This window comes from Penicillium riverlandense (genome assembly GCF_028828495.1).
Source record: "Penicillium riverlandense strain IBT 135883 chromosome Unknown utg000006l_segment0_segment0, whole genome shotgun sequence".
Taxonomy (NCBI): Eukaryota; Fungi; Ascomycota; class Eurotiomycetes; order Eurotiales; family Aspergillaceae; genus Penicillium; species Penicillium riverlandense.
Window position 1 is genome coordinate 2661033 of NW_026643197.1, and position 27804 is coordinate 2688836.

A 27804-nucleotide genomic window follows, 5' to 3' on the forward strand; every position below is an offset into this window, starting at 1 on the left:
GTCAGCACGTGACGCGGTCGATGGATTAGGCAGGCGCGGGTCACGGGTTCCCTTCCCTGCGTCTCTCCATCATCATCCGGCTATAATGGCAAGCGTAAGGACAACCTCCTCGGTTAGATTGATCATACTGATGCCGTTGGACAGCATGGCGTGCCGCGCTCAAAACAGACAGAAAAGTCTCAGGAAGCGCGAGAGCAGGAATTGCAGAAGATAGAAAAGTACCAGGACCTGGAGCGCCAAGTTCGCCAGAAGGTCTGCCCTGATTGAACACGACAATAATGAGCAGAGACTAACTGCAAAATAGGTGGCCGATCATGAATACACAGCCGACACATTGAAGCAGCTCGGGGACCTGCTGGAGAGCAACCCGGAGTACTACACCATCTGGAACTATCGACGGCGAGTGCTGCAACATCAGCTCTCCCAGACAGATGCACCTCAAGCAAAACTACTGGAAAAAGATCTCCAATTTCTGATCCCGCTTCTGAGTAAATTCCCCAAATGCTACTGGATCTGGAATTATCGGCTATGGCTACTGGACGAGGCTCGTCAGGTACTACCACTCCCCGAGGCCCGCAAGATTTGGGAAGGTGAACTTGCCCTGGTGAGCATGTTTCTGAGCAAGGACCGCCGCAACTTTCACGCCTGGGGGTATCGACGGCTGGTGTTCGACACCTTGAAGCAGCTTGCAGACGCGGAGGAGACGCGGACGAGCATGACCCAAAAGGAATTTGAGTATTCGGACAAGAAGATCCGCGAGAATCTGTCCAATTTTTCGGCATGGCATTACCGGACGAAAATCATCCAGCGGCTGCTGGATGAACAGTCTGCCAGCGATGCCGAGCGGAGGAAGATGCTGGACGACGGTTCGGTCTCTCCTAACCATCTGGTTGTCTGATTGCTGATACAGTTTCCCAGAATTGAACTTTATTCACCAGGCCTTGATTGACCCGCGCGACCAATCTCTCTGGTTCTACCACCAGAACCTCATGTGTGTCTTTGACCCCTCAGTGGCGGAGCGGACCATGGCTCCGAACCTGAGCGTGTCCGATCGGGTGCAGTATCTTCGGGATGAGATCGAGTTCATCGAGGAGATGCTGGACGGGGACGAGGACTGCAAATACATCTACCAAGCCCTGATCGACTGCACCGTTTTAGTGTCCAAAGTGACCGGCACACAGTCGGACTCAGACCGGGATCAGATTCTGAGCTGGCTCTCGGAATTGAAGAAGCTAGATCCATTACGAAAGGGGCGCTGGGTGGATTTTGAGCGGAGTCTGAATTAGTTAGGCGTGGCCTCTTCCTGTGTATATAGCTTCTTGGCCCCTTGTTATGATTATTTGGCCCCCAGAGAATTTGGTCTGGCCATGACGAAAAGGAAAGTCGTGGAATTTCTTCTCGAGTTAGATTTCTTCTTTTCTTCCGATCTTCACCGTTATTCTTTATTTTGAACTATCATCGTCGACACTTGGTAGGGACTCGGGTACATAGCCTTAGGCCCACCGCCCGTGCCTGAGTTTCATCCCGACCTGGAATCGATCCTCACACCGTGGCCCATTCCTTCGTTCTCCCTTGGAATTTCATCCCCATTCATCTCCCTTTTTGAATGGGCCGATCGCGGGCCGTCTATGCTTTTCTTCCTATGGAGTGTTGTGTGTGATTTAACCCAAGGCAAACATGTCCGCGCGCAATAGTCATGACTACGCCGGGGTAGGTGTCTCCCTAGCGGTCTCACGCGACCCAGCAGATGCTGACGGTGTCTCTGAACAGGAGTCCTTTGACGACGCCCCAGAATCGATCGAGAACAATGACACCAACGTGGCCGCCCAGCCCTCGTCGACGCGATCGTTGACCGATAGCCCCCCTGTCGGCAGCATATCGTCGCCGGATACTACTGAGAAGCCTCCTTTCCCTTCCGAATCGCAGGACGAGGGTAGCGGGGAAGAGAAGAAGGTCGATGGTGCGGACGAGGATACAGGTAACGGCGAGAAACAGGCAGAGGAGGCGACGGCAGATGAGAAAGCCGGTGTCGGGAAAGACAACGACAAGACGGACGATGAGCTACACAAAGCCGATAATCCAGAGACAAAGGAGACTGAGCAGCTTGGCCAGGACACGGCCGAGAAATCGCCCGTCCACACCCCTCGTCATTCGCTCAACGAGGTCAACCTGAATGGCGCGGTAGACCCTACGGACGCGGAGGAGACCCCTCGCAGACGTACGTCCCAGAAATCGCCTTTGTTGACTTCCCATCGCCTCTCCAGCACATCCTCGCTCGACGAGGTGAATCTGGCAAACGAAGCGGCCAACGCCAAAGATGACGTCTCGCCACCCGTGCCCCCCAAGGATGCAAGCTCCACGGCTCCCTCCGGCTTCAAGGCGCTGTCGAACAACCTTCCGTCATTGCCATGGGGTAGTGCAGCCCCAGCCAACAAGAGTTCACCCACTTCAGCTGCACCACCGCAACCGACTCGGAAGCTCAGCAGTGGCCCCTTTGCATGGTTCTCTCGAAACTCAACAGGGAGCAAGGACATTAAATCTCCGCCCCAGAATGCCTTCAGTCGGAGAAACACTGCCGCCTCGGTGTCGACTATCGCCAGCAACGTGGACTCGATCGCTCGACACGACGGTGAAGATGGGGATACCTCTAGTCTGAGCTCCAAGAAGACTCGGCGTAACAGCCTGAAGGACCAGTTCAAGCTTCTGCGGATGCGGGAGGAAGGGATTGTTGCACAGGATGAAGAGGGTGGGCTATCAGCTCGTGCCAGCGTCAGCCAGCCTGGAGCTAGCCCTCAAATCATCCCGGAAGAAGGTGAGGATGGCATATTGGCTACATCAGTGGCACCAGTCTCAGGAGCGACGTCTCCAGGCAAGGCGCCCTCGATTGTCAACCCCGATCTGGCCCCAGGTACGGTCTCTGGAGTCTCTGCCTCGGCGACCGATGCGTCGATGCCTGTGGACTGGGACTTGTGGCAGCAGCTGGTCAATGACGGACCGCAGGCCCTGGCAGGTTCAGAGGAACTGAACAAGGCCATCAAACGGGGTATTCCGCAGACCGTTCGTGGCGTGATCTGGCAGATTCTGGCAGACTCTCAGCAGGTTGACGGGATGGAGGAAATCTACCGGGAGCTCGTGGCTCGCGGGACGAACCCAGAGAAAGATCGTCGGACGCCCCCCAATCAGTTGAACGGGTCAGCCGAGAAGGAGTCTACCTCGTCCTCGCGCTCGTCCATTCGCTCTGAACATTCGGGATCCGGGACGCAGTCGACCAGCGTGACTCCTAGCGCTACTCCTAGTGCTCCGCCGAGTGTCACGCCCAGCGTTACCCCCAGCCCTTCCTTGGAAGTGGACCCAGAGAAGTTGGCCAAGGAGCAGGCTGCCAGTGAGAATGCCCGCATCAAGAAAGCAAAGAGTGAGGCGGCTGCTCTCCAGAAGCTGGAGAAAGCCATCCGACGTGACCTGGGTGCGCGTACCAGCTACTCCAGATACTTTGTCTCACAAGGGAACCAGGAAAGTTTGTTTGGATTGTGCAAGGCATACGCCTTGTACGATGAGGGAGTTGGTTATGCCCAGGGCATGAATTTTATTGTTATGCCTCTTTTGTTTAACGTAAGTTGGCGTTGTGCGTCCAGTCCGATAGACTTCTAACATTGTGGACACAGATGGACGAGGTTGAAGCCTTCGCTCTGCTTGTGAAGCTGATGAACAATTACGGACTGCGGGAAATGTTCATCCAAGACATGCCCGGTCTGCATCGCAGCTTATATCAGTTTGAGCGCCTTTTGGAAGATTTGGAGCCTACGTTGTACTGCCACCTGCGGCGCCGCGGTGTTCACCCACAACTATACGCGACACAGTGGTTCCTGACGCTATTCGCCTACCGCTTCCCATTGCAGCTGGTCCTTCGCATTTATGATCTGATCTTCGAAGAAGGTCTAGAGACCACGATCATCAAGTTCGGCGTGGCGATCATGCGCCGGAACGCGCAGCAACTTCTGATCATGAAAGACATGGGCCCGCTCACCACTTTCCTCAAGGAGCGCTTGTTCGACGCATACATTGACAAGCAGCCCTCCCCGTCGTCGATCTTGGAGTCCGGCTTCTTCGGCAGCTCGGGTGCTGCCGACAAGGAAGTTTACCGGTCCGACCTTCTCGTGCAAGATGCATGCGCAATCCCACTCACGCCAGAAATGATGGCCGCCTACTCCGCCGAGTGGGAGGAGAAAGTGCGTACCGAGAAAGAACACGAGGCTGAGCTGGAGACCCTGCGACATACCGTGAGCACCCAGGGAGCTCGGGTCCGTCTTCTGGAAGAGCGCGCCGAGGCTTCTGACAAGGAGCATGTGCAGCTGGCATCGGAATTGGTACGCCTCAAGGTTGAAAACGAGGAATTGCGCGATCTCGACGAGGCGTTGAAAGTGCAGGTTTCTGAGCTGAAGAGCGTGGTGGACAAGCAGCCGGCCGAGGTGGAGGAGAAGCTGCGCACGGAGATGGACCGGATCATGAAGCGGAACATCGAGGTGCAGAATGAGAATCGCGCGATGGAGGAGCAGATGTCCGAGATGGAGAAGGAGTTGGTGGCTACGAAGATGAAGTGGGCGGAGGTAAACCAGCCAGTCCCCTTGAACAAAAAATGAGTACACATGCTGACGAGTTTATGACAGTTGTGCGAGAACCACGACAATCTCAAACAGAAGTGGAATGACCTGCGCCGGGCTCTCGACTAACCGCCTTCCCCTCTTCCATATATCCATATATGATAGACCATGGACCAACGATCTGTGATCTTGTCCATTTTGTCCATTTTGTCCTGCCTGTCGATTGTTTGTGGCAGTGATGATTTCGCCTCTGTTCTTATGATGACCTCACTGTATTCGACTGTTCGTGTACCTCAGCCAAGCATGCCACCGGACCTAGAGGCATTGGTGTTTTCTGTTTTTGTCGCGGCATAGCTCCTACAAGCTATGCAACCCTTGTGTACATCACGAAACGAGTTGAGCTGAATTGTTCCGTTATATTATGATTGATCAACATTGAATCTCCTCCCAAATCCTGCTAGATAACCCGTCTCCTTATTTTACCCGATACATAGAATTGAAACCTCGGGTGCCTTGAGTATGTAGAGTAGATTACAAGACATTCTCAAAGTATGTCGTCAGAATTTCCTCCCTCACCGGCGCCGCAACCGCCTTAAGCGCCTTGTGGGCCTCGCACTCATTATCGTAGTACTTCATATCCTCCATCGAAGCGAAAGTCGTCTTGACACTGAGGTTGAACCCCTGGTTGCGGGGGTCCGGGATCGAGGCGCCCGCAGCCGCGGAAACGATGTAGGGTTTGCCGTCCTGCATTATGTATTACTTCCGTCAGTCACGATAATCCCAGGAGGTACTACTCCACAAGAAATAAATACCTTCGTAGCCGTCCTCGCCATCACCTTGTACTGCTCCAGGACGCGGTCCCGGCCCGCCTCGTCGGGAATTTTGAAGAGGGTGATGCGTTCAATGGGTGCCATGTTGGAGGAATGGGTGTGGAATAATGATGCACGATGGAGACGGGCGAGGCGCATCCCTTAAATAGTTGGCGAGATGTGGATGTGGATGGCGGTGTTCCGTCGGGTTGCGGGTAGTACGCGGGGCTGGGACGGCGCAATTCCGCAAGTCGTCGTGTTACGTCAGGCACATTTTATTTAGCTGCGATTATTGAAACGCAGAATATTCGCCCCTCGGAAAGCCCGAACGCGAGATTCCTATTTGTAAGGATACGGTGGAGGTAGGAACTAGTAACTGTTGGGGGCCATCTATATGAATGCATTGGGGCTCTTTTGAGGCTTGAAAAAAGGTTCTCGGCGCTTCGGTGCTTTCGGTAATAGTAGTTAGTAAGTTGATCGTAGAGATTCACTTTCTAATAATGGTACTAGTGGAGTTTCTATGTAGTCTGCTCCCTAGCCTAGATCGAGTCTTATTATTGCTGATGATGAAACTTCAGGAGAAATTGTCAACTTTTGTTGAACCGGTATTCCTTCTCTACCCTCTTTCACTGCAGAGGACAAGGAAAAGCGGGGAGAACATGAGAAAATGTGCGCCAGCGGTGTTGAGCTAATGTAGGGACGGCAGCAACCAAGCTTCCTCACCCATCCCCTGTCGTTGAAGTTGGTCGCAAGGTGTGTACGGCAGCGTGTTCAAGAGCAAAACGCTGATTCGAGAGATTATTACCTGCACAATCTGTCTCAATCGTATCACCGGGTAAACGGATCTTCTTCTTATATGTCTATCAGAGTGTTCTGTTCTCATGGCTAGGTACAGCTATGCCGACAACTCCATTGAGTTGATCTCTAGCTTCTTCTCCTCGTGTAAAAAGAACGAAGGAGGAAAAACAACAAAAGCCCCAATCCCAACAGCCATAGGTACCATGTCCAAACCGATGAGATATCGCTCCGTGTGCATCAGATGACCCTTCCATCCATCCGACAGCTCGACGATACGATATCCATTCCGGATCAGTATAGTGAGGGTTGATACGCACAAAGCTGTCATTACTTGCCATCTCCCTTGCAAGACCGGTGTTCTCTTTTTCCGTAGTAGGAATATTACTCCTAGGATGAGGACCACAAAAACGACCGTATTGCTGAACTGGAAGATAATTCCTGAACGCATAACGTCTCCGCCGTGGCTAATCTGTTCGTAACTCTCTGCGCTTGATACCAGGACTCCTCCGACAGTCTGAATGGCTAAGGCGATGATGTCGCAAATGATAAAGCCAACCCAGAAAATTGTGGATGGAATGGGGAAGAGGCGGGGTTTGATCTTTCCGATTCTGCCTTTGTCAACATCTTGTTTCTGAATCTTCGGTCAATTCACTCACAGCTTGCAGAAGAGAACATAATCCGCAGCAGACAGGAAGACAGGGCTGACGATGAGACTGCAAATTTGGATCATGAAAGCCATCCAGCTCGTCGGCTTATGTTGATTAGCAATTTATTCTTCATTCAGAATGAAACTCACATCAAAATGAGCCCAAAGGCGCCCTCCCCAGCCGATTGCCTCCCCCAGGGCGAAAAGCACAAGCGTAATCATCCAATAGTGCCTATACCGCCCGAATGCCATTTGCAGGATGCATATGCTCATTGAGGTCCCAAAAAATATAATTCCAAAGAACGATGCAGGTTCGCTGGGTAAGTATCCATACATATTAAGGTTTTGATCCATGGTGCAGTTCGTTGATTGATCTGATCTCCCCATCTCATGACCAAGGAGACTACATTATATATGACAACGACAAACGGAGATTTCGCGTCGTCTTAGAGAGGTACCTTTCAGCGATAAACTTTTCATCGGAGATATCAAGACTTGTTTAGCCCAAAAAATCCCCCTTCGCTGCTGCCTGCAAGTTTCTGAGAAACTACCGCGGAACCTCCGCACAATCTCCGGGAATGACACTAACGCACCCCTGCTTGGCTAGCCTGAGGAAATAATAAGCCCATTCGAGAATACGGAGACAAGAACTTACCTAAATGACTTGACCTCTTTGGATCTCCATATTTAAAGTGTGTCGACACTACCTTGACGTATCTCTTGGTTTTGATCCATTTATGTCCGCCGGATGTACCAGTGCGGTAGGCTTACTGCGCGCTACTCCCGTCAAATCCCCGCGCTTTCTCCGCCTCCGTCTCGCATCGTTGAACTCGCCCACTCGACGGAAGTTTCTTTCAGATAATCTCCAATGGCGCTAAAACGAGGATTGGAACGAGTATCATGCGACTTTTGCCATCGACGAAAGGTCAGATGTGACCGATTTTTGCGCGCTAGACAAGGCATGGCTACATGTTCGCAGTGCGCACGTCGGGAAATACCATGTCGTCTTGATGACTCGGATGATGTTCGTATCCGGCGGCGCCGCCAAGTTACCGATCGCGGAGATATTGTGGAAGTCAGCGTTGGAGAATCACAGATGGATGTATCAAATACTTCCCTGGGTAACCGACGGAAACAGACCTCGCAGGTTGCTTCAGAATCAAACTTCGTCTCCCTTTCAACAGGAGATAGCCATATGGCACTATCAAATTCCCCATATGACCTATTTGCTGATGACCCATTCGCACTAAGCTCCGACAATATGCTTTTTCTCGACCAAGTCTTCATGGGTGACTGCGAACCAACGGAGTGGAACAACCACGGACCAAGTCACGGCCTGCAAGGTCCTCCTTCTACCTCCGACAATACCAAGACCGATAGCCGAGAAAAGTATGGGCGTGTTTCTATCTTTCCCGGTGGGGCGCTTGATTCATGTTCTTGGATGGGTGACTCTGCAGACGCGGCTATTTACACTGCAGCACTGCGTTCCTACTTCGATTCTGCGGCCCCATATCTTCCAATTCTCCTCGCGGATGCGTTTTGGCAGGACTATCACGCGAATCGGTGCAGTGAATTACTTCTATATGCCGTTACCTGCTGCGGTATGCCCTTCACTGGAGCACCAAACAAATGGGATCTTCAACAACGTCTTGCGTGCAAATTCCGAGAGACATTTCTCACTGCTCGGAGCAACGAAACTGATAATGAAAGTATCAGACTTGATGACCTTGAAGCTCTGGCGCTCATGGTTAATTTCGAATACGAAGATGTGGGCAGTCTACCTCTTCTTTCGAACCTAGGAAGGCTTTTTCTTACACACGAATCGCTCGTTTTGATGACGATTAACTATCGAATTCTCGATTGTGAAGCCATAGATTCAACTTCGTCAGCAAAACTGGCAAGAGCAAGCGAGCGTCGTGTGCTTCTCTACTGGCATGTCTATGGACTTGACGCATTTCACTGCCTTGACCGCAAACAAATATCGCGCATCCCAAATAACGACGTCGGCCGCAACGACAGTCATTTGCCGCATGAAACCAAGGACTATTTTGATGCTATTCTTGCCCTGGCTATTGTTGCCCGCAAAATTACACAGACTTTGTGTAGCCCTCTGGCAAAATGTCAAGGCGTCGACCCGAACGATGTCCACGATTCGTATGAGCAACTCTATCATTGGAGCAACAACATCTGTCCGCAATATCTACGGAGGTACAAAGATAGTGCAGGTGGACTGGCGCCTAGAGACCTCGACGAGCCAAATTCCAGTGAAATAAAAAAACATACTCATCTCTATCGTGCAGTCTTATGGGCTCTAGAGCTAAACTGTCTAATGCAGATTGAGTGCTGCGTCTCAGATTACGGTATACATGACAAGAGAAGCCTGGAGGCAGAGACAACTGCAATACGAGTCGAATATGCAAGTGTACGCGCACTGAACGACATGGTCGATATCTGTCAGTGGATTAAGCGGCAGGCCACTCTCAATCAAGATGATGACCGACACTCTTTGGTTGATCTCGCACCATCTGTTTTGCGCAATGCCTGTGCGGGCTTGTGCTTTTGGTCCTGTCAACGCGGTATTGAACTTTGCAACCGTGGCACCCCAAGTCTGCTTCGTTCCACCCACGAGAACAATGGAGACGATCGTTTCAACCGACATGTCCAGACCTATGTTGAAGCAGCGCAGTTGCTGCGAGATACAGCGGCGAAAGCGTCATCGCATCGAGATACGGCACAGATCCTTGAGCGCCTTGACAAACAGCTAGCGTTACTTGATTCCAGGCTGGGTGAACTCCAGGATCTCCACCAGACAAGTGTCGTTTAATTTGATTATTTGTTCCAGCATGTTGCCGGCCTTTTTCTTATACAGTACCTGCATTTACCGCCTGAGCCCAGCCCCTTTATCGCAGCCAGATTCATCAAGCGTAAATGATAGGAGCGAAACTCCGATAGCTGACTGTAACATTCCGTATCATCCAAATGCTTCTCTCGAAAGTTTCTCAAAGTTGACTTGTACTCGCTTCATCCTTCGCTCAACTGTGGACTGGGAGCTTTGTATTACTTTGTATTCCCATAACATTGAAAACACCTTTGCAATTTCTCTCCGCCGTCCTGAAATGTTGTTCATCATCCTCAACTAGGAGTTGCATCTGTCATCGCATTTCTTAAACAGTTGCTAGGCTGGATATTTAACTAAGTTACGTAGTGAATTATCTCTTGCAATTAAGGGTACAGGTCAGCTGCCATTTGCTTGTCAACTAATTAAATAACTCCTGCAATTTGTCATCGACGTTGATTTGGTCCTTAGTTCTCAATACAAACAGCACAAACTATAATGCAAACAAAACCAACCCGCCCGGATCGGCGTTGATTGGTCCTTAGTTATCAACTCAAACAACACAAACTATGATGCAAACAAAACCAACTTGATTTAGAGGGAGATTATGATGATAGGGAAGGTGTAATTTCACTTTTATTTCTCATTTCAATTTCATTTCAAAGGGGCTGCGTCTACTGAGTCATCATTACCCTGAATCTAACTAAACCCATGACTCCAGATCAAGTTTGATTTCTCGTCGCCTCAACTCGCAGTATCCAGTTGTCCTGATTGACTAGATCGGTTTCGCAATTTCAATTTGCCATCCCCATATGATAAAGTTCAAGCGAACAGAGCAAAACTAGCAAACAAGCGGATTGATAATCCAGATAGAACTATTATTTGATCATTGAAGCTAATATATTAAGATCTGTATATCTTCCTCAGTGATCAGTATCTCTTGTCAATTCATACAAAGTCAGGTATGGCTAGCACGTCTCCGGTTATTCTTATTCTCGGATCAGGTCCCAATATTGGGCAGCATGTGGCTGAGGCCTTTGCCGCAAAGGGCTACAAAGCTGCGCTTGCATCTAGAAGTCGTAAGGAAGAAGATAGCAACGCGGACCAAATCCATATTTCTGCCGACCTATCAGATCCTCATTCTGTGAAGGGCATCTTCTCGAAAGTTGAGGCATTACTCGGCCTACCAAGCGTTGTTGTTTACAATGGTAAGTATATTCCTCGTAAAATCTTGACTGGAACCCCGCTAATGCCCTTGAAGCTGCTGCTGTGACTTTGAACAATCCAGATGATCCTCTATCTCTTCCCTTGGCTGAGTTTAGTCGTGACTTCCACATCAATACGACTAGTGCGTTTGTCGCTATGCAACAGGCGGCTTTAGGCTTCGAGCAACTCCCTAAGTATAGGTCTAAGACCTTTATCTACACTGGTAATGTACTTAACGAGACCACTATAGCCAATCTTTTTGATGCTGGTGTGGGTAAATCCGCAACGGCCTACATCATTCGCTCTGCTGCTACCGCGTACTCTAATAGAGGTTTTAAGTAAGCGTTTCCTATGGCTACAATAGCTTTGAAATTGACGAAGGCAGATTCTATTATGCCGATGAGCGGAAGGCTGATGGGGCTCCCGCATACTTTGAGGTCGATGGAGAGGCACATGGAAAATTCTATACTGAGCTCGCGGAGCACAAGGTTCAGGGTCCTTGGCAACAGGCTTTTGTCAAGGACATAGGATACAAGCACTTCCTAGCTTGATGCTTGCTTCCTTCAAATGGCGAATGCTTTTTGGAGCTTGCGTCTTTTGGAATTAGACCCAGTTTCATGTCTTCATCGGTTGCTTCCTTTCTTGATGGCTTGCGGAGTAACATGTTCAGAGCGGAACACTCGCCGGCTCTTCATGTTTACATACCGTACGTCATTCTCCCTCTGAGCATCATTTACAGAATATGAATTATACGAAGGTTCACAGCACTGCACTCATTTTATGAGCTGGCGTCTCGGCAATGGGACCCAGAATTAGGTGAACAGTGCAAATTGGCGAAACCCGTTTTGCACTTCTCTGTAACTAAATTCGAACACAACTGTAGAGTCAAGATCACTTGTATAGATCGGCATGTCCGGACCCCGGGCGCTAAGCAACTTTGAGACCCCGACTCACCGCTGAACCAATCATTCTCGCGATTGAGGCGCGACACGGACACTATTCAACAACTGTGGAGTTTCCTAATAAATAATCGCACTACTAGTTAGCACATATTTCATCGCAGTCACACCTCCGCTTCTGCCACAAGATGGCGACCTTGACGCCCGTTCCTGTGACTCTCCGCGAAGACAAAGTCCCAACCAAACAGGATGTCAGAGACATCATCGGCACATTCCTAACGGAAGAATGGCCTACTGTGGATCCCGAGACCCTAACCATGTCATACCATGCATCGTTTGCCAACGCTCACTGTCCCGTTGAGCGACCGAAGCCGAAGCCAGATACAGGCACAGACTCACCGATGGAGCCATTAAAGGTGTTTATCAAGTTTCATAGTGGTAATGCCACCGGGGGCATCCTCGACGTCTTCAAGAATCTGGCACCAAGCAAGCAGGAGGAAGCACTTCTCTGTTACGAGTACGGTCGGTCCGGACTAGGAGCCAACGTCTATGGATTCTTCAAGACGCGGGATGGCACGCTCGGGAGAATCGATGAGTTCCTAGAGGCACGGAACATGGAGCCGGAGGATGTTGAGAAGTCGGTTATCCGAGCGGATGTTGCTAAAGGGCTGGCCATGTTCCATGTCTTGAAGCCGGCGCTGGAGAAAAAGCCTGTCGAGCTATACTATGAAGCTATCATCGATGGACTCGAGAAGTACTACATGATGGACAAATTAAAGGCACTTGGTAAAGAAGGAGGCGTTAGTGTGGACGGGCTAGTGGACTACGACTTTGGAACAAGGGTGAGGAAAGTGGTGGATAAGCTGGAGTCCATAGGAGGAAAGGCAGCATGGTGTATCCATGATATCCAGTTCGGGAACGTCATGGTGAAGAATAATCCCAAGGACGGAGAGAGCAGCGTTGCGCTGATTGACTTTGAGTTTGTGATGCAGAACTACCGAGCATTTGACATTGGCGGCCACTTCATGCAGAAGATGTTCAAATGGTTTGATGACGAGAGCAAGATTGCAAGGTGCAGGAGGTATACCGAGGAGGAGAAGAGACACTTCTGTGAGGTGTATACCAGACAGTGGAACACACTGACCGGGGATTCGGATACTGGGGACCAGGTGTTTCTAGAATCCGAATACGGATATATGTTGGCCATTTCGTTTGACCTCCATAACATGCTGTGCTTCATGAGTGAAGAGGACGACAAGGACCCGCTGAATCTTCTCGGACTCAACAAGCTGTTCGATGAATTTGTGGATCAGTATGCCAAACTTGGCTTAGAAGATCCATGATACAGAGGCGCTCAGATATCAAAATATGATTTGATGGGTGTGCCGGACTGCGCAACTCGCCTAACGAATACGTTAGTGAATTAGTTAGCGAATATGGCGAAGATAGGTGTTGAACAAAATAATGCAGACCAGTAAAATTAGACCCTCAGGGAGCGATACTATACAGTAAATTCGATATACAAATTCGCTCTAAACCTATTTCACTTCGAGGCCTTATAAATCAATCCTGCTACCACCAGCGGCGCCAAAAACCATATCATCACCTTCCACGCCAACCGCTTCATGCCTCGTTGCAACACTATCTGCACCTTCTCATCTAACCACTTCTTCTCATTAAGATACGGGAACGGCACATCGGGCACAGGTCTCCCTAGGAATTCGCACAAGGGCCCCCACCCATCACTTATCTTATACTCTAGCAGGCGGTCGGCAGGTGTAAGCCGCCGCACGAGCGCGTAGTGCTCAAGGTACTTCTTCTTGCTCACGCGCTTTGCATCCTCGGGATTCCTAATCCCTAACCAACCACGAAGGGTGGACTTATGCACATGGCCGAGTGGGTGGGTAAACCACCGGTCAATAGTGTAGATGACTGTCACGAAGGGGTCGAAAGTATTCTTGATCACGCTATTCATCCAGCTCTCGTACCACGAGTCGATATCGCGCTCGACTAGGACAACTTTCGCGTCTGGGTAGGCCTCTATTAGGTCGTCCGCGAAGGCGATGACCGGCGTGTCTGAGGAGATAGCGCCGTAGTCGTGTAGCAGCTGGTCGAACTCGGCGCGCCCGTATTTTGGGCCTGGCGCGTCGAAGAACTTGCGGTTAATACCTTCCTGCCACATCTCTATGTCGCCAAATCTGGCGCCCATGAATTGGGTAGAGTGCCAGCAGGGGAGGCCAAGGATTTCGAGGGCATTACACATCGCTGTCGCGGGGTGGGTTAGTGTCGTTAATTTTCTTGGAGGGTTGGCGGATGGGCTACACTTACACGCGGTGCCCGTCCGGTTGAACCCTAGGCACATGCATTCCAGTGGAACAGTCCGCTTCTTCCCCGGGGGGAATCGCTGTTAACGGGGCGAAACAGGTCTGGGTGTCGTTCTTGCGGCGTCGCCATGGCAGATATGAAAAAAAGGAGGACGATTACGCTTCCTGGAGGTAGCTAATACTCGGGCCCCATGTCAGGCCCCCAACCGCGCGCCACACAACGCTAGCTGTTGGGGATCCGACTTGGGGACGAGTAAATGCTATCCGCCCATGCGTTGATCGCAGCAGCAGCAGCACGCGCACGAATGACTCAGAATCAGCCCCAATAGTTAACTAGTTAACTAACTAATTAACTAACTTAACTAGTTCAGTTAGTGATTGATAGGGGATGAGGAAGCAGGGACTATAAAGCCACCTGCCACCTCCCCAACGAACTGAGCAGCCATCGAGGGATTTGAGCATACTCCTAACTCCTACCCGTCCCACTCCCATGGTCGTTGTCAAGATCTAATTACTCCGTTTTTTCAAGACCATGCGCCTCCACCTGGCCCGCTTTGCTTTCATCCGTCAATTCGCTCGCTTCAACCGGGACTGGAACGTGGCCGTGGCCGTGGACGAGTTCAAGGGCAGGCGGGGTGTAAGTCTTGCGAGCGATGAAGATCCAATTCGAGCCAGCGATGACGATAATAACGCCGAAGGCGACGATGCAGTAATTCATATTGACAGCGTTGGTCGGGCTCGACGTAGGCCAGATAAAGAGGACGGTAGTAAGTAGTGCCCAAGCGACGTCGGCGGCATTGCAGATGTAGCCAATGGCGTTGGGGAGCTAAAAGCTACGGTTCTCGGGGAGCATGCGGCGGCCGCGCAGCATGTTGATTCCCGGGGGGATGGCGTAGGTGATGGTGAAGCAGACGACGGCGGCGGAGACGATGGCGTTGAAGGCGTCGTCGGAGCCGAGGAAGACGAGAGCGAAGATGATGTCCCATACGAAACACCAGACGAGTCCCGTCACGGGGACGCCGTAGGTTGGGCTCACGCGTGCGAAGTGGCTGCTGAAGGGCATGCCGCCGTCGCGCGCTAGGGCATAGGCCACCCGGGCGCTGGTGGCCATGTCGTCGATGGCGCATAGGACGAAGGAGAGGAGGGGGAACATCATCAGGCAGATACTGCCGGCCTTGTTCTGCGTCGCTTGGTAATAGATCTCCAGAAGGGGTTCTGAGGAATTGATGGCTTTCGGGATATTACTGATCACGGCGAGCACGGCGGCGATGTAGCCAAACCCCGTGACGACCGCCATCCCGATGGCGTAGATAATGAGCCGGGGGCCCTGAGTGGTGGGGTTCGGCATCTCTTCAATCATATGGATGGTGGAATCGTAGGCCGTCACGGAGAATGCACTGGGGACGGCGTTAGCTTATAGTGATTCTTTCTGGAAGGTAGACACTTGCCCCTGTAGCAGACCCAGCTGCCAGGCCCAACCATTCGTCCAGCCAGTTTTATTGATAAACCCGCCAAACACAAATTTGGCGCTTTGGAAGTTTGGAGCCGCGCACGCTAGGATGGCAACCAGGCTTGCGACGAAACCCGCCAGAGTAAAGAACATGTTGTACTTGTTCAAGTGGCTCAGGAAGCGGTTGGCGAACAGGTTGTAGCTAAAGGCAATGACGTCGACGGCAATGTACAGCAGGAGTCGTTGCCACGGCTGTGGCTCAAAGGTCGGGTATATGAGCTGGGCATAGCTCATGATGATTCCGCTGACTAGCAGGCAGTTGGCCCCGGCCAGACACACCCACGCGGCGAGGTTAATCCAGCCGGTGATGTAGCTGACGGCCCGTCTCGTTGACTTCCAACTGGCCACAGCCGCCCAGTGGTACTGGCCACCCGCCGTCGGGTAGGCTGACAGGAACTCGGCCAGCGACACCCCGCAGCACATGTTGAAGATGCCGGCGATGACAATGCCCCACACGGCACTGCTGGGCCCGCCAGATGGCAGGGACGCGTTGACTGTGGTGCCAATGGCACACCATGAATTGACGATGGCGAACGCCATGCCAAGCATGGAAATGTTCGAGAACGAATGACGGTTGAGGTCGGACTTAATGCCCATTCGCTCCAGCGAAGCGTCGGCATCGGCATCGGCGTCGGCAGTGGCGGTCGTGTGCCTCTGCCGGAGGGTCCCTCCGCTTTCTTCCATGTTGCAGGGGTGAGTGAGTTAGTGGGAGAAAATTAAACGTCGGGGAAGGGAATTGACGCAGAAGGAGAGTTGAAAGCAGGTCGAAAAGAGTGAGAGACAGGGGACTATCCGCACTATCCTCGGTTTGGCATGAGCCAAATCCCTCAAAACCGGGGACTTACCGTACTGTACGCCCCCACGCGCCAGTCCCCGATGTCCGGATCCTTGGATTTCGTAAGGCCTAGTACGTCTGGTAAAACAAAATCCGGGGATCTGATTGCAAGTCTCAATACTAGGACTATGGAGGTAATAAATCACTTCTCTGTTGGCATTTATGACTACTGAAGCGTGTTGTGAATGCGCGCTAACTAGTCCCTCCACTATATACAGTATTCTCTCAAAGGACCTGCACACGCTAGTAAAACTTGGAGTGGGCCCAAAGACTTGTTCCCCTGTTCAATAACATTGTGTAATATCAGTGCCGAAACTTAATTTGGTGGATCAACTCAATTCAAGGTTCAGAGTTTTGAATAGGGGGAATCAGGGAGGGGGGGGGGGGAATGGATTAGGAAGATGGTGCGCGTACACCAGAGCGATTCAATATATATTTTGTAGTTTGGGTGTGGAGAATGCTACCTGCGTATAGAGTGATCCTTAGAGTATACTTGATCGCATTTTAGAGAATGTTCCAAATTGCGAATATTGCTTGTTTACTTGCCGATTACATTATTCCCTACTATCGATAGGGACGGCTGCTCGTTACCTGCTGTGTCCCAATAACCAACAATCCCATTCTGCCCCCACGGTCTACATCAGGCTAGACGCACCATCGTCCCTCCTCAACGCGCCACGACGCGTCGCCAAACAACCTTCCACCACCCACCTTGACCCTTGGTAGGACCTCATCTCCAATATGGTCCACATCCAGGACCTCCCAACAGAGCTCCTGGAAAACATTCTGTCTTTTATTGCCGAGCCCGACGATTATAAAAGCGCGGCAGGCAGGGAAGACACGGTGAACAAATTGCAGAGGGAACTGCCAAGGGACCTACAGCGGGACGACTGGGATGACGACGACTATGATGATGATGATGATGATGAGGACGAGGATGAGGACGAGGATGAGGATGACGATGAGGATATGGAAAAGGAGGACGATGACCATCACGAGCATGAGTGTCTACGCAATATCTGTCTCGTCTCGCAGAGATTCCGCGCCCTCGCCCAGCCGCGTCTCTTCCGCTATTTCGAGGAGGATGGGTGGCAAGGTGGTATCGTCAAGACCATGACTTTCGCCAAAATCCTCTATGGTCGGCCAGAGCTCGGAAAGCATGTCCAGATGATCAGCATTACGCCTCTCGTGCCCGAGCCAGGCAAAGATAGCCCTCGGCGGCTCCCCGAAGATGACTTCCAGTTCTTCACAGGCGTCATCCAAGGCCTTGATTTAGCTGATCAGGAGAAACAAGTCTGGATACCGGCGGCGAAGAAAGGCTCCGTCGGCGTGTTTGTCGCATTGCTGGCGCATCAGACCCCCAATCTTCGTGCACTACATCTGCCCGGCGAAGGATTCTTCTTGCAGCCACTCACTCGTCTCTTCAGTCACTATCCATCGTTTCTGTCGAACCTCGAGTCTGTCCATATCGAAAGCGACGTGGAAGAATATGTCAAGGGCTACAATATTGCTAACTACAAGCATTTCCTTACCCTCCCCAAACTCACGTTCCCGACATTCGAGTACGGCGATCTCGTCGACGCATCATTTCCCTCTACCTGGGCGCCGGGCACATTGGCGACAGAGCAAGTGGCCTTCCACCACTGCCACCTCGACGCGGGCGCGATCAAAAAGTTCATGCAGGCGTGCAAGACATTGAGATCCTTCACCTATCAGAATTTCTCCATGAATCCAGACCACGTTGTGGTCCACACCATCAAACAGAGAGCCACGAGCGAGTTCAACGCTGCGCAGGCCCACGAAGCCGCCCTCCTGCACAAGGATACTCTGGAACATTTCCACGTCGAATTTTATCGGGACATAGGGGCCTTCGAGACCATCGAGCGCGTTCAGGCATACATGTCCAGCCGTCCCAAGATCGGCTCGTTTCGCGACTTCGCCGTCCTCGACACCATCATACTCCCACATGCTGTTCTGCCACCACACCCTCAGTTCCCGCCCTCCCTCAAAATGCTCCGTATCACCGACTGCAACTCCTCGATTCGGGACTTGGTCCAGAACATCGCGGAAGACGTCCAAAAGGGACTGTACCCGGCGCTTAGGGAGTTCAGAATCCTCGCGATCGATGTCACCAAGCCGATCAAACTTCCCGGGCAGCGCATTCCGCCAGGGAAAACGCCCGAACAATGCTTCCGCTCTCTGCACGATCTGTTCCAGGGCACGAAAGTGGATTTCATGATCTCGCCGTATGAAATGTCGGATTTTCTGGATGACTTGGACGATAACATTGAGTATGGCCTTGACCCCGAGCATGAATACGGGTTGTATGGACCTGGGGCACCCGGTGGACGGGGGGCCCCCGGATGCCAGGTCTTTTCAATTTGGTTATGCAGCGCGCTTTGCAGGATCCGGACTTTGCGCACCTTCGTCCGCATGCTGAGCGGTGATCCTTGGAACTGATGAGGACGACTTGAGGCAAGCTTGGAACTAGTGACTACTAGCGTCTGGTCAATGATATACCCATTCATTCTCTATTGTCGGGTTCGGCTAGAGTCTAGATATGGTAAATGGGATGCTCCGTGAACCATGCGTTTATGTCTATATCATAAAGTCCCCCTGCGCGCCTGTTCCCTCTCAAACGCCTCAAAAAGACTCTTGAAATTGCCCGCTCCGAAACCATCAAATCCCCTCCGCTGGATCACCTCCACAAACACCGTCGGCCGATCCCCAACATGCTTCGCAAAGATCTGGAGCAGGTATCCGCGCTCATCGAAATCAACCAGGATATTCAGCCGCTGCAGCTCGGCCAGGTCGGCGTCTAGCGTCCAGGGGACGTGCGAGAGGCGCGCGCGCAGATCGGTGTAGTAGGCTGGGGGAACGTGGAGGAATTGCACACCGCGTGAGCAGAGCCGGGATACGGCGGTAACGATGTCCAGGGTCAGGAAGGCTATGTGTTGTACGCCGGGGCCGTGGTAGTATTCTACAAATCTGGAAGAAGTTAGGTTGATGATTGGGATAGATGAAAGGGAAGAGGAGGTAGGTACTCTTGTATTTGGGACTTCTTCTTCCCCGTCGCAGGCTCGTTCATTGGCATCTTGATCGTTTCGTTCGGGGACGCGACCACAATTGAGCGCATCGCCGAGTACTCACTGCACATATCCTTGTCGTCCACGGTCCAGTAGCGATGGAAATCGAGACATTCTTCATAACTGCTCTTTCCGTCAGCTTTGAGTGCATGATCTTGATACGCATTCCACCTACTATCGCACTACCTTGTCCACGCCCCCCCAGGACTGATTCCCCACGCAGTGATCAATCTCCACGAACTCGATCGGCGGCAGGAGGGTGTTGATGGGATCGTCGTCGTCGCCATGTAGCACACGGTACCCCGGCAGGAAGGGCGCTTGGGCGGAGTACTCGTCGCGATTCACCAGCGAATGCACCGTGTCGCCGTACGTGCCTATTGTAGCGATCTGGATCGCGCCATGCCCATCAACAGCAATCGCCGCCGGCGACGCAAGCGCATCCGCGCCGTGCGTGACAGCCCGCTTCCACACGGCCCCGATATCCCCCTTGATCCGGAACGCAACATCCTTGACCCCGTCTCCGTGAGCCGTTAAATGCGCGTGGACCGCAGCCAGCGCAGCCCGGTCTTCCTTTGTAGCTGTTGATGATAATTGTTGCTCATCTGTGGTCTTGCCAGGTGGGCACACGGGAGCAGTGAGGACAAACACCGCGTCCCCGTTCCCGACGACGTAGCTGGTCAAACATGCCGATCCGGTTTCTGGTCCGCGATAGGCGATCGGGCGGAATCCCATGCGGGTGATGTAGTACGAGGCGGCTTGTTTGGCGTTGCCAACCCACCAGTGGATGTGGTCGAAGCCGACGTACTCGGGGCCCAGATTGGACGGGAACAGGTCATTGTTGTTCTGTTGGGGCAAGATGGGCATGATTTTATCGTGTATTGAAGGTGTCATTGAGCCATGAGAAGAAGAGAGGCGAGGTGAGGAAGGGAAATATTTTGCGTTGCAGCTCGGGTACTCACGGGCGGATCTACGAAGTATAAACAGCGCCACATTCCTACTTTCCATGGAATCTGATTTGGGGCGTCTTGTATGGGCTGCGAATTTGAGACACCTACGTACCTCGGTAGATAGCACTGGATTTGTCTATAGGATACCTTATACAGTCACGAAGTTATCTTATCATGTGCATACTTCTTGTCCAACTGCTTAAACCGTTGCCTCGACCCTTTCTCGTTTGCATATCATTTCGAGGCACTCTCCGGCAGAAAAGCCGCTCGTGATAAGCGGGGCATTGGTGATATGAGGCAGGATAGAGATGCCCATATTTTGCATGGCGATGACATATGGCGACGGCATATGGCGACGCGGCTCCGGTTCCTGAGCCAGAAGCTACTCCGGACAAAATCGAGACTAGAGTTTTATCGTTGTAGGGGATAACGATTCCCACTGCAATAGCGCTTCCGACGAAAAATACACCAAACCGCCAATAAAGCGCCTTGTAGGCAGTTTTGAGGATTTTGCGGGGGTTTGAGACCTCTCCAGCCGAAATAGAGATGTATTGTGTCTCTTGCTTGTCTCGAATTTGTATCTGAGCTATCTCCTGATCTCCCCTCTGAACCTTTAGCGAAATCTGTTAACGCATTCCACAAATTTTTGCTTTATCGAGTCGTAGTTATGGTCTTTTTGAATCAACTTTCCGGCAATAAAAGTGCCGCAAAAGTGGGATGCATCGGCCGAGTAGAGTATTGAAGATGCCAAATTCTCCATTTTCACATTAGCCAGTAGCGGCGCATTCGCATCAATGACACAGGCGTCGAAATCCGCACCAACAGTGAAAAAGCCCGTTTCGAAATTGTTCATCGCCCGGCGCCCAGAAATTATTGCCTTCGTAAGTGCAAACAAACCAGCATCACTGCCGAACGTATTGCGCTTGTGAGATATCAGTCGTTGTCCGTAATCCAGCAGGCGCAATTCCTCTAGCGGATTCAAGCCGATATTACTGTCCGTTCCAATGCTCCAATTGCCACCGAAATCCTGATAGTTCCTCAGTGGAAAGAGTCCGTCGCCGAGATTGCCTTCCGTACTCGGACAAAGCACGACGTTGGCATGCGATTTTGCCAGATTTGCTGTCTCCGTCGGCGTCAGGTGGGTTGCGTGGACCAGGTGGAACCTTTCGTTCAATTTGATATTGTCGAGGATCCATTCAACTGGCCGCTTGCCCAGGAATGCTAGCGAGCCCTCGACTTCCTTGAGCTGCTCCGAAATGTGTATATGGAAAGGAACGTCGTCGGGCAGCTCGGTTGCGGCGCGTATAATATCCGTCGCTTCGACCCCACGCATTGAATGAACGCCGACTGCAACATTGGCGTGCTGGTATCTTTGGCAGACTTCTGCAGAAGCGTCGTATAGCCGCTTGTAATCGTCGAAGGACTTCGAGATAAATCTCTTCTGCCGTTCGTTCGGTTCGACGCCGAAGCTGCCCTTCTGATAATAGACGGGGATCAGCGTGATTTTGATTCCTGCATTTCGTGCAGCTTTGACAAGAGCTTCGCCCATTTCTGCAAGATTCGTGTATGGTACACCGTCTTTGTCGTGGTGGATATAATGAAACTCGGCCACATTTGAATAGCCGTTTCGCACAAGCTCAGAGTAGAACATTTGAGCAATTGTTTCCAAACTCTCGGGGTCGAGCTCGAGAGCCAGCTGGTACATCATTTCGCGCCATGACCAGAAATCGTCCTCGCCGGCATGGTTTTCCGCGAGTCCAGCCATCGCATATTGGAAGGCGTGGGAATGCGCATTTTGAAAGGCAGGAAGAGCGTAGCCATTCATAAATTCTGCGCCCACAACTTCGTCTTGTGAAACAGATACGATTCTTCCCGCTTCATCAACGGAGACAACTGCATTTTCGAGCCAGCCAGAATTCTCTAGAATGGCTTTAAAGCGAAAGGACCTCATCTTACCACTACGTCAGCGACTGGCTGCTGACACCGTCCATTGGTCTTTGGAAATATATAGAATTTTAAACACCCACCGGTGTCAGCATCGGGATGACAAAACGGCAAAATTCGCGCTTAGCTTGTATATCGAGTCCAACTCTAACTCCAATTCTGAAAATACAGCCGCCGTCCGGGAGAAGGTCAACACCGCTCGGGAATTATACGTCATACGCACACGCTAGCCCTAATTGAGATATAAGAAGCGCCCACCCTTGGACAGTTTTGGTTAGCACCATATAACCCTTCCCCGCGTCGCTAATCTTCCGATCTTTTACACTAACTAATTTCAACTCTGAAAATACAGCCGCCACTCGGAAGAAAGTCGGCGACCTTCGGGCATTTGCACGTCAGACGTCCTGGTTAGTCCTACTAGGGATAATAGAAGCACCGGCTAAAGTTTTTGAACCACCAGTGTCACTCAGTATCCAAAAACTGGTGTTTTTCCTTGAAGGTCTCTCCATTCTCATATAACACACATTCATACGATTGGCTGTGCTGAGCAGACAGTCTCCTCACGATGACGCAAAGTTCGACAGACGCGGATGTACAGCTCACCATCGACAAAGGCATCGAAGAGTTGGGCCCTGAATTAAGAGAGCTCAGTATCAAGGTATATAGGCCAGTCAATCCCAAAGAGCAGCATCTATTCTAATACAGTCCAGATTCACGACAATCCAGAACTCGGCTACTGCGAGCACAAAGCCCACGACAACGTGGCCGCTTTCCTCACCAGTCAAGGCTTTAATGTCACCAAACATGCCCACGGGCTGGAGACTTCTTTGTCAGCCGAGTATGGCTCTGGCGGGCGCGTGGTCAACTTCAACTGCGAGTATGACGCCCTACCCGGGATCGGCCATGCCTGCGGCCATAATCTCATCGCCATGGGCTCAGTCGCCGGATTCATAGGGACTGTCGCGGCTTTGAAAAAGTACCAAATTCCTGGTCGCGTTCGTCTCCTCGGTACTCCGGCAGAAGAGGGTCTTGGCGGGAAGATCAAACTTCTCAATGCCGGTGCGTACAAGGACGTTGATGCGAGCTTGATGGCGCATCCTATGTCCGCCTCGGTTATGAGTACACCAACGGGGTTCTCTAAAGGCATCCCCTTTGGTACTTGTGTTGCCAGTATCAAAGTCAAGGCGACGTTTACTGGTAAGCCAGCTCACGGCGCTTTGTTGCCCCACGAGGGCATAAACGCACTCGATGCTGCTGTGATGGCCTACAACGGGATTGGCTTGCTTCGACAGCAGATCAAGCCTTATGAGAGAATAGGTATCGTCATTCTTGAAGGGGGAGAGGCGCCGAATGTCATCACGCCACAGAGTGTGTTGAACTATAATCTGAGGAGTAAAACGATAAAGGAAGCGCGTGAGTTGAATGAGCGGGCCAAGCGCTGTTTTGAGGGCGCTGCTATCTCTACCGGGTGCAAGGTCAACTTTGAACTGTTGGTACTGTCCTCCGCCCTTCAATCGAGTATACTGACCATCCGCAAGGACCAACGAATATTCCGATCTGAGACCCAGCCGTGCTCTTTCTGCTGTGTACCTGGCAGCGATGGAAAAGCTCGACATCCCGCAGTATGATAACCTGAACGAGGTAGCACCATGGCTTGGATCCTACTCTACAGATATGGGTAATAGCCCTTTTAACTGGATTTGTTGATGGAGACGACTGATGATCATGCTTAGGAAATGTCACCCAAGCCTGTCCTGGAATACATCCATGTTACTGGATACCGACCGATGAGCGTGTTGTAAACCACACGCCTGAATTCACAGCTGCTGCGAGGACAGAGGAATCTCATCAGTTAACCTTTGCTACAAGTAAGGCAATGGCGGCTACAGCTTTCAAAGTTCTGAGTGATGATGCTTTTGCTAAGGAGGTACGAAATGAGTTTGAGAATACGATGCGCTAAACAAGGCTACGTTTAGTGTTGAAAGTGAGTGCAATGGTGGGTTTGATTGCAAGACAGGGAGGAGCCTGTAAATTAAGCATCAGTGGGTCTTATTAGCAAAGCATATGATGCCCACAACTTCGCATTAAAGCAATTTCATCAATTGAATCCGATCCCATTTCCCTTTTGGCATGCTTGTTCCTCAAGATGTCGTCGTCGGCACATATCTGGGCGGCGGTTCATCAATGAAATCAAATGGGTTACTGTCGCTACCAGCCATCAACCCCATAAAAGAAGCGAGCCGAATCCGACAATAATACCACGGATGTGGACCACCAAGTTCGAGTTTGAATGTCTCCTGAATTTGTGCCTTCTGCTCAGGATCGAGTTCAAAGCCCCGGGCTCGCTCGCAACAGGAACACTCCACAGTGCAATGGCCGATTGCGAACTTTCGTAGGATGCTCTGGCGATTGGAACAGCACCCACAGTTTCTTCCACAGCATCCTCCTCTTCCAGCGCAGTCTTCGCGAAGTACACGGTGCATGTACCATTTCGGATGTGAGCGCCATAGCTCAATTCCTCTGGTCAGCGTGCTGTCCATAAATGAAGCCCTTCTGCACCACCATTGCCGTTCTAGAAACCAATACTCCTTTGCAAGCTTTGAGACCTGCTCCTGTAATTCTTGAACTAGAGGCGAATTATGATCGGTAATCTGCCTTATCTTCTCAATAAGAGCCACTTCATGTTGAGTGTTCTCCCGAAGCGCAACTTCTATACAGAGTAGCAATTCCATTTTGCCACTCTTGATAGCAGGGTCTGAATTTTGCCAGTGATTCCATCTATATTTCTGCAGAGCATAGATATCTCCAGCCTTTTCCAGATCAATCTCCTCCGATCTTTTATCGCCGGGCAAGCGTTTGGACATCCTGTGTATTCTAGACGCCAAGAGCCAATTCTTTTATGGAAGAGGGCGCAGGAAACGAAGACTTCGAAGTTGGGGAAGGAAGGGAAGAGGTAAAGAGAAGGAAAGCATTTACACAGTACAGCATTGAGGGTCACGGCGCAGGCACGTCACCTGTGGCCTATCATGACCGCACGTCCCAACCTTAAACACTAACACACTAACCCCCTCCAAAGACACGACGTCGTCTTCTAGATGGCCAGGCGAAAACTGTCAGTCATAGCCGCTTACGGCCATTGAGCTAGTCGTTTCGGTGAGCTAATTGATTAGGGGAATTGTGAGAACGACAATGCCCTAACAACAGGATGCTGGTCATATAATTATATCATGTATTCAAACCGTCAGCATCGCGAGCATCGATGGCTCTTCAGCGATAACCCTTGTAATTATATTCTCTAATTAGAAATTTGCTAATCACCTAGACCCTATATTTTTGCAAGATTCCAATCCTGCGTCAGAGCAGATTGAATATTTTCACTCCTTTCGTCCGAAGCACTTCTGGCCCTTTGAACAAGGTTGCGGTTCCAAGTGCGAGTTACATCATATTGGGATAATTCTTATTGGGCAAGCATAATAATATAGTTTTATTCGCCTCAACGATAAGAATACAAAAAAGATAAAAATACAAAGTCTCCATCCTCTGGTGGTCCTCCCTTTCTTTTCGACGGTGATAATTATACAAAGAATAAGAATACATGAAGAACGCCTCCGATTTCTGCACTTCATTCAGGTTCCTCCTGTATTCATCGTTAGTGCATGTACCCAAGTATCTGAAACCAGTCTTTGACAGAATTGTAGGCACTTAGGAGCATCACTTTTATTCAGTTCATTCACGAGTATGTGCGGTTCATATATGTTCAAATAAATGGCTTGTATATCTGCTCTCTTGTCAATGATACAACGTGCGTTATTTCTACTTACCTTCCAATGGCCCTCCACTTCCTCTCGCTCTTCGCGGGTCTGTGCCCTTTCCTCCTCGTCGTGGGCCTTCAAGGCCGAGCCGACGGACTCAAGGGAAGCGTCAGACGAATCACCTTGGCCGGTGTGAGAGGGCCGCGGCACTTCGGGGGCCAGGGAACTCGGCCCTGCTTCCTCCTGCTCCGGCTGGGCAACGCCCTCAGGGGACGTGCGGGACCGCTTCTTGGCGGTTTCGGCGGTGGTGGGCTCGGGAACCTTTTTGGTGGGTTTGGTATTGGTGGCTTCGGAGGCCTTCTTGGTGGGCTTGATGGTGGCGGGCTCGGGGGCCTTCTCGGTGGTGGCGGGGCGGGAATACTTGCTATACATAGCTGGTCAGTACTTCCTGTATAAGCTCTTTGTGCCAGATTTACCGATGAATTGCCCATCGGGCTCAGAGAGTGACGAGCTGGTAGGTGCCTACGGGCACCAACACAGCAAGAAGGAAAGAGAACGTCCAGAGAGCGAATAGAAACATGTCCCCCCATCCGGGGGCCAGCGAAGGCAAGGTCACGTCCATTGGGAGCGCCATATTTCCAGGCAACGAAAAATTGATGTTGAACGGGAAAAAGGGCATGTTGAGTTGATGAAGATGGGAAATTGGTATTCCAAATATGGTAAGACCTACTATTTGGTTTCGTTATATTCCAAATATGGCAAGAGCGACGGGGCCACTATCTGGTTTTGTTCCATATATCCTCAACCCACATCAAACATCATTCACGGGCTCCGGCCGACTTTGAAAAACAATCTTAAACCGCACCACCTCGACTACCTCGAGCTCGTCCTGATCCACGCCTGTGCCGGTCCGCTTCTGCACCACTGCAATGGGCCGCGGCAGCTTCTTCACCTCGCCGGTCATGCGCTGGTATCGCCCGACATAGAGATACGCGCGCTTCATCCATTTGGTGTCGTCGGGTGCGGTGTGGGCTCTGTAGTTTGGGAACATGAGTTTGCCAACGGGGGTTTCGAAGGAGGATGAGGATTCTGATTCTGGCCCTAAGGGCGATGAGGCGTCGTCTTGGGAGTCGGAGTTGGAGTCGGGGAAGGTGGGTAGGTTGATTGTGCCTTGGAGTTCGAGGAGGGCGAGGCCTGTGGGGGTTTGGAGGAGGGGTGGGAGTGGGTTGTGGATTGAGTGTGTGGGTGTTTTGGGATTGTTTGGTGAAGGCGCGGAGGGCCGCGGATGGAGGCGTATTGAGGGCATGTTGGAGAGAGGATGTGTGGTGGTAATGACGGTGGTGAAGAAGAAGTGGAGGTGGGAGACGCGTTGAAGTTGGGAGACGCGCGATCCGCGTGGAGCGGCCGGATTGGGTAATTATAGGGAAAAGACTAACTATGCCAATTTTTGCTAGGAGTACTCTATAACACAACACAAATAAGTACTCGACAGACTGCAGGTGCTGTCTAGGTCCTGGCACCCAAACGATCAGCTTTCAGAAAAGCGTCCCCAGATCTGTGTCGAGAACCTCTCCGGCGCGTTGCGGTACTGTGGCGCTCGAGGCCGGTTGGAGA

The 27804-nt window shown here is 51.3% G+C and overlaps 15 protein-coding genes across 15 annotated transcripts; 7 read left to right on the forward strand and 8 right to left on the reverse strand.

The window, feature by feature from the left end:
* Positions 1 to 85: 85 nt before the first annotated feature.
* N7474_007278 (Rab geranylgeranyltransferase BET4) lies at positions 86 to 1286 on the forward strand (the record flags this gene model as incomplete). Its single annotated transcript, XM_057198688.1, has 4 exons — positions 86 to 94; positions 145 to 252; positions 305 to 866; positions 919 to 1286. The coding sequence occupies 4 exons, from the start codon at positions 86 to 88 to the stop codon at positions 1284 to 1286; spliced, it is 1047 nt and encodes a 348-aa protein (XP_057052128.1).
* A 391-nt stretch (positions 1287 to 1677) lies between these two features.
* On the forward strand, positions 1678 to 4727 carry N7474_007279 (putative GTPase activating protein (Gyp5); the record flags this gene model as incomplete). The annotated part of the gene is made up of 3 exons (XM_057198689.1): positions 1678 to 3609; positions 3663 to 4604; positions 4665 to 4727. The coding sequence occupies 3 exons, from the start codon at positions 1678 to 1680 to the stop codon at positions 4725 to 4727; spliced, it is 2937 nt and encodes a 978-aa protein (XP_057052129.1).
* A 402-nt stretch (positions 4728 to 5129) lies between these two features.
* N7474_007280 (Dabb family protein) lies at positions 5130 to 5512 on the reverse strand (the record flags this gene model as incomplete). Its single annotated transcript, XM_057198690.1, has 2 exons — positions 5130 to 5342; positions 5411 to 5512. 2 exons carry the CDS (start codon positions 5510 to 5512, stop codon positions 5130 to 5132), a joined length of 315 nt encoding a protein of 104 aa, XP_057052130.1.
* Positions 5513 to 6302: 790 nt separating this feature from the next.
* Positions 6303 to 7103, reverse strand: N7474_007281 (RTA1 domain-containing protein; the record flags this gene model as incomplete). Its single annotated transcript, XM_057198691.1, has 3 exons — positions 6303 to 6813; positions 6862 to 6956; positions 7002 to 7103. The coding sequence occupies 3 exons, from the start codon at positions 7101 to 7103 to the stop codon at positions 6303 to 6305; spliced, it is 708 nt and encodes a 235-aa protein (XP_057052131.1).
* A 709-nt stretch (positions 7104 to 7812) lies between these two features.
* N7474_007282 (fungal specific transcription factor domain-containing protein) lies at positions 7813 to 9675 on the forward strand (the record flags this gene model as incomplete). The annotated part of the gene is made up of 1 exon (XM_057198692.1): positions 7813 to 9675. The coding sequence occupies one exon, from the start codon at positions 7813 to 7815 to the stop codon at positions 9673 to 9675; it is 1863 nt and encodes a 620-aa protein (XP_057052132.1).
* A 976-nt stretch (positions 9676 to 10651) lies between these two features.
* Positions 10652 to 11444, forward strand: N7474_007283 (short-chain dehydrogenase; the record flags this gene model as incomplete). Its single annotated transcript, XM_057198693.1, has 3 exons — positions 10652 to 10895; positions 10949 to 11231; positions 11279 to 11444. The coding sequence occupies 3 exons, from the start codon at positions 10652 to 10654 to the stop codon at positions 11442 to 11444; spliced, it is 693 nt and encodes a 230-aa protein (XP_057052133.1).
* Positions 11445 to 11980: 536 nt separating this feature from the next.
* On the forward strand, positions 11981 to 13135 carry N7474_007284 (uncharacterized protein; the record flags this gene model as incomplete). The annotated part of the gene is made up of 1 exon (XM_057198694.1): positions 11981 to 13135. One exon carries the CDS (start codon positions 11981 to 11983, stop codon positions 13133 to 13135), a length of 1155 nt encoding a protein of 384 aa, XP_057052134.1.
* A 200-nt stretch (positions 13136 to 13335) lies between these two features.
* On the reverse strand, positions 13336 to 14834 carry N7474_007285 (sulfotransferase family protein; the record flags this gene model as incomplete). Its single annotated transcript, XM_057198695.1, has 3 exons — positions 13336 to 14057; positions 14121 to 14196; positions 14661 to 14834. The coding sequence occupies 3 exons, from the start codon at positions 14832 to 14834 to the stop codon at positions 13336 to 13338; spliced, it is 972 nt and encodes a 323-aa protein (XP_057052135.1).
* A 108-nt stretch (positions 14835 to 14942) lies between these two features.
* N7474_007286 (gaba permease) lies at positions 14943 to 16310 on the reverse strand (the record flags this gene model as incomplete). The annotated part of the gene is made up of 2 exons (XM_057198696.1): positions 14943 to 15513; positions 15565 to 16310. The coding sequence occupies 2 exons, from the start codon at positions 16308 to 16310 to the stop codon at positions 14943 to 14945; spliced, it is 1317 nt and encodes a 438-aa protein (XP_057052136.1).
* Positions 16311 to 17202: 892 nt separating this feature from the next.
* Positions 17203 to 18921, forward strand: N7474_007287 (uncharacterized protein; the record flags this gene model as incomplete). The annotated part of the gene is made up of 1 exon (XM_057198697.1): positions 17203 to 18921. One exon carries the CDS (start codon positions 17203 to 17205, stop codon positions 18919 to 18921), a length of 1719 nt encoding a protein of 572 aa, XP_057052137.1.
* A 143-nt stretch (positions 18922 to 19064) lies between these two features.
* On the reverse strand, positions 19065 to 20411 carry N7474_007288 (4-hydroxyphenylpyruvate dioxygenase; the record flags this gene model as incomplete). The annotated part of the gene is made up of 3 exons (XM_057198698.1): positions 19065 to 19449; positions 19506 to 19670; positions 19723 to 20411. 3 exons carry the CDS (start codon positions 20409 to 20411, stop codon positions 19065 to 19067), a joined length of 1239 nt encoding a protein of 412 aa, XP_057052138.1.
* Positions 20412 to 21107: 696 nt separating this feature from the next.
* Positions 21108 to 22445, reverse strand: N7474_007289 (formimidoylglutamate deiminase; the record flags this gene model as incomplete). Its single annotated transcript, XM_057198699.1, has 1 exon — positions 21108 to 22445. The coding sequence occupies one exon, from the start codon at positions 22443 to 22445 to the stop codon at positions 21108 to 21110; it is 1338 nt and encodes a 445-aa protein (XP_057052139.1).
* A 558-nt stretch (positions 22446 to 23003) lies between these two features.
* Positions 23004 to 24398, forward strand: N7474_007290 (M20 family metallopeptidase; the record flags this gene model as incomplete). Its single annotated transcript, XM_057198700.1, has 4 exons — positions 23004 to 23096; positions 23149 to 23927; positions 23977 to 24116; positions 24172 to 24398. The coding sequence occupies 4 exons, from the start codon at positions 23004 to 23006 to the stop codon at positions 24396 to 24398; spliced, it is 1239 nt and encodes a 412-aa protein (XP_057052140.1).
* Positions 24399 to 24656: 258 nt separating this feature from the next.
* Positions 24657 to 26622, reverse strand: N7474_007291 (uncharacterized protein; the record flags this gene model as incomplete). Its single annotated transcript, XM_057198701.1, has 2 exons — positions 24657 to 24956; positions 26260 to 26622. The coding sequence occupies 2 exons, from the start codon at positions 26620 to 26622 to the stop codon at positions 24657 to 24659; spliced, it is 663 nt and encodes a 220-aa protein (XP_057052141.1).
* Positions 26623 to 27001: 379 nt separating this feature from the next.
* On the reverse strand, positions 27002 to 27496 carry N7474_007292 (Ctf8 family protein; the record flags this gene model as incomplete). The annotated part of the gene is made up of 1 exon (XM_057198702.1): positions 27002 to 27496. One exon carries the CDS (start codon positions 27494 to 27496, stop codon positions 27002 to 27004), a length of 495 nt encoding a protein of 164 aa, XP_057052142.1.
* Positions 27497 to 27804: the final 308 nt, after the last annotated feature.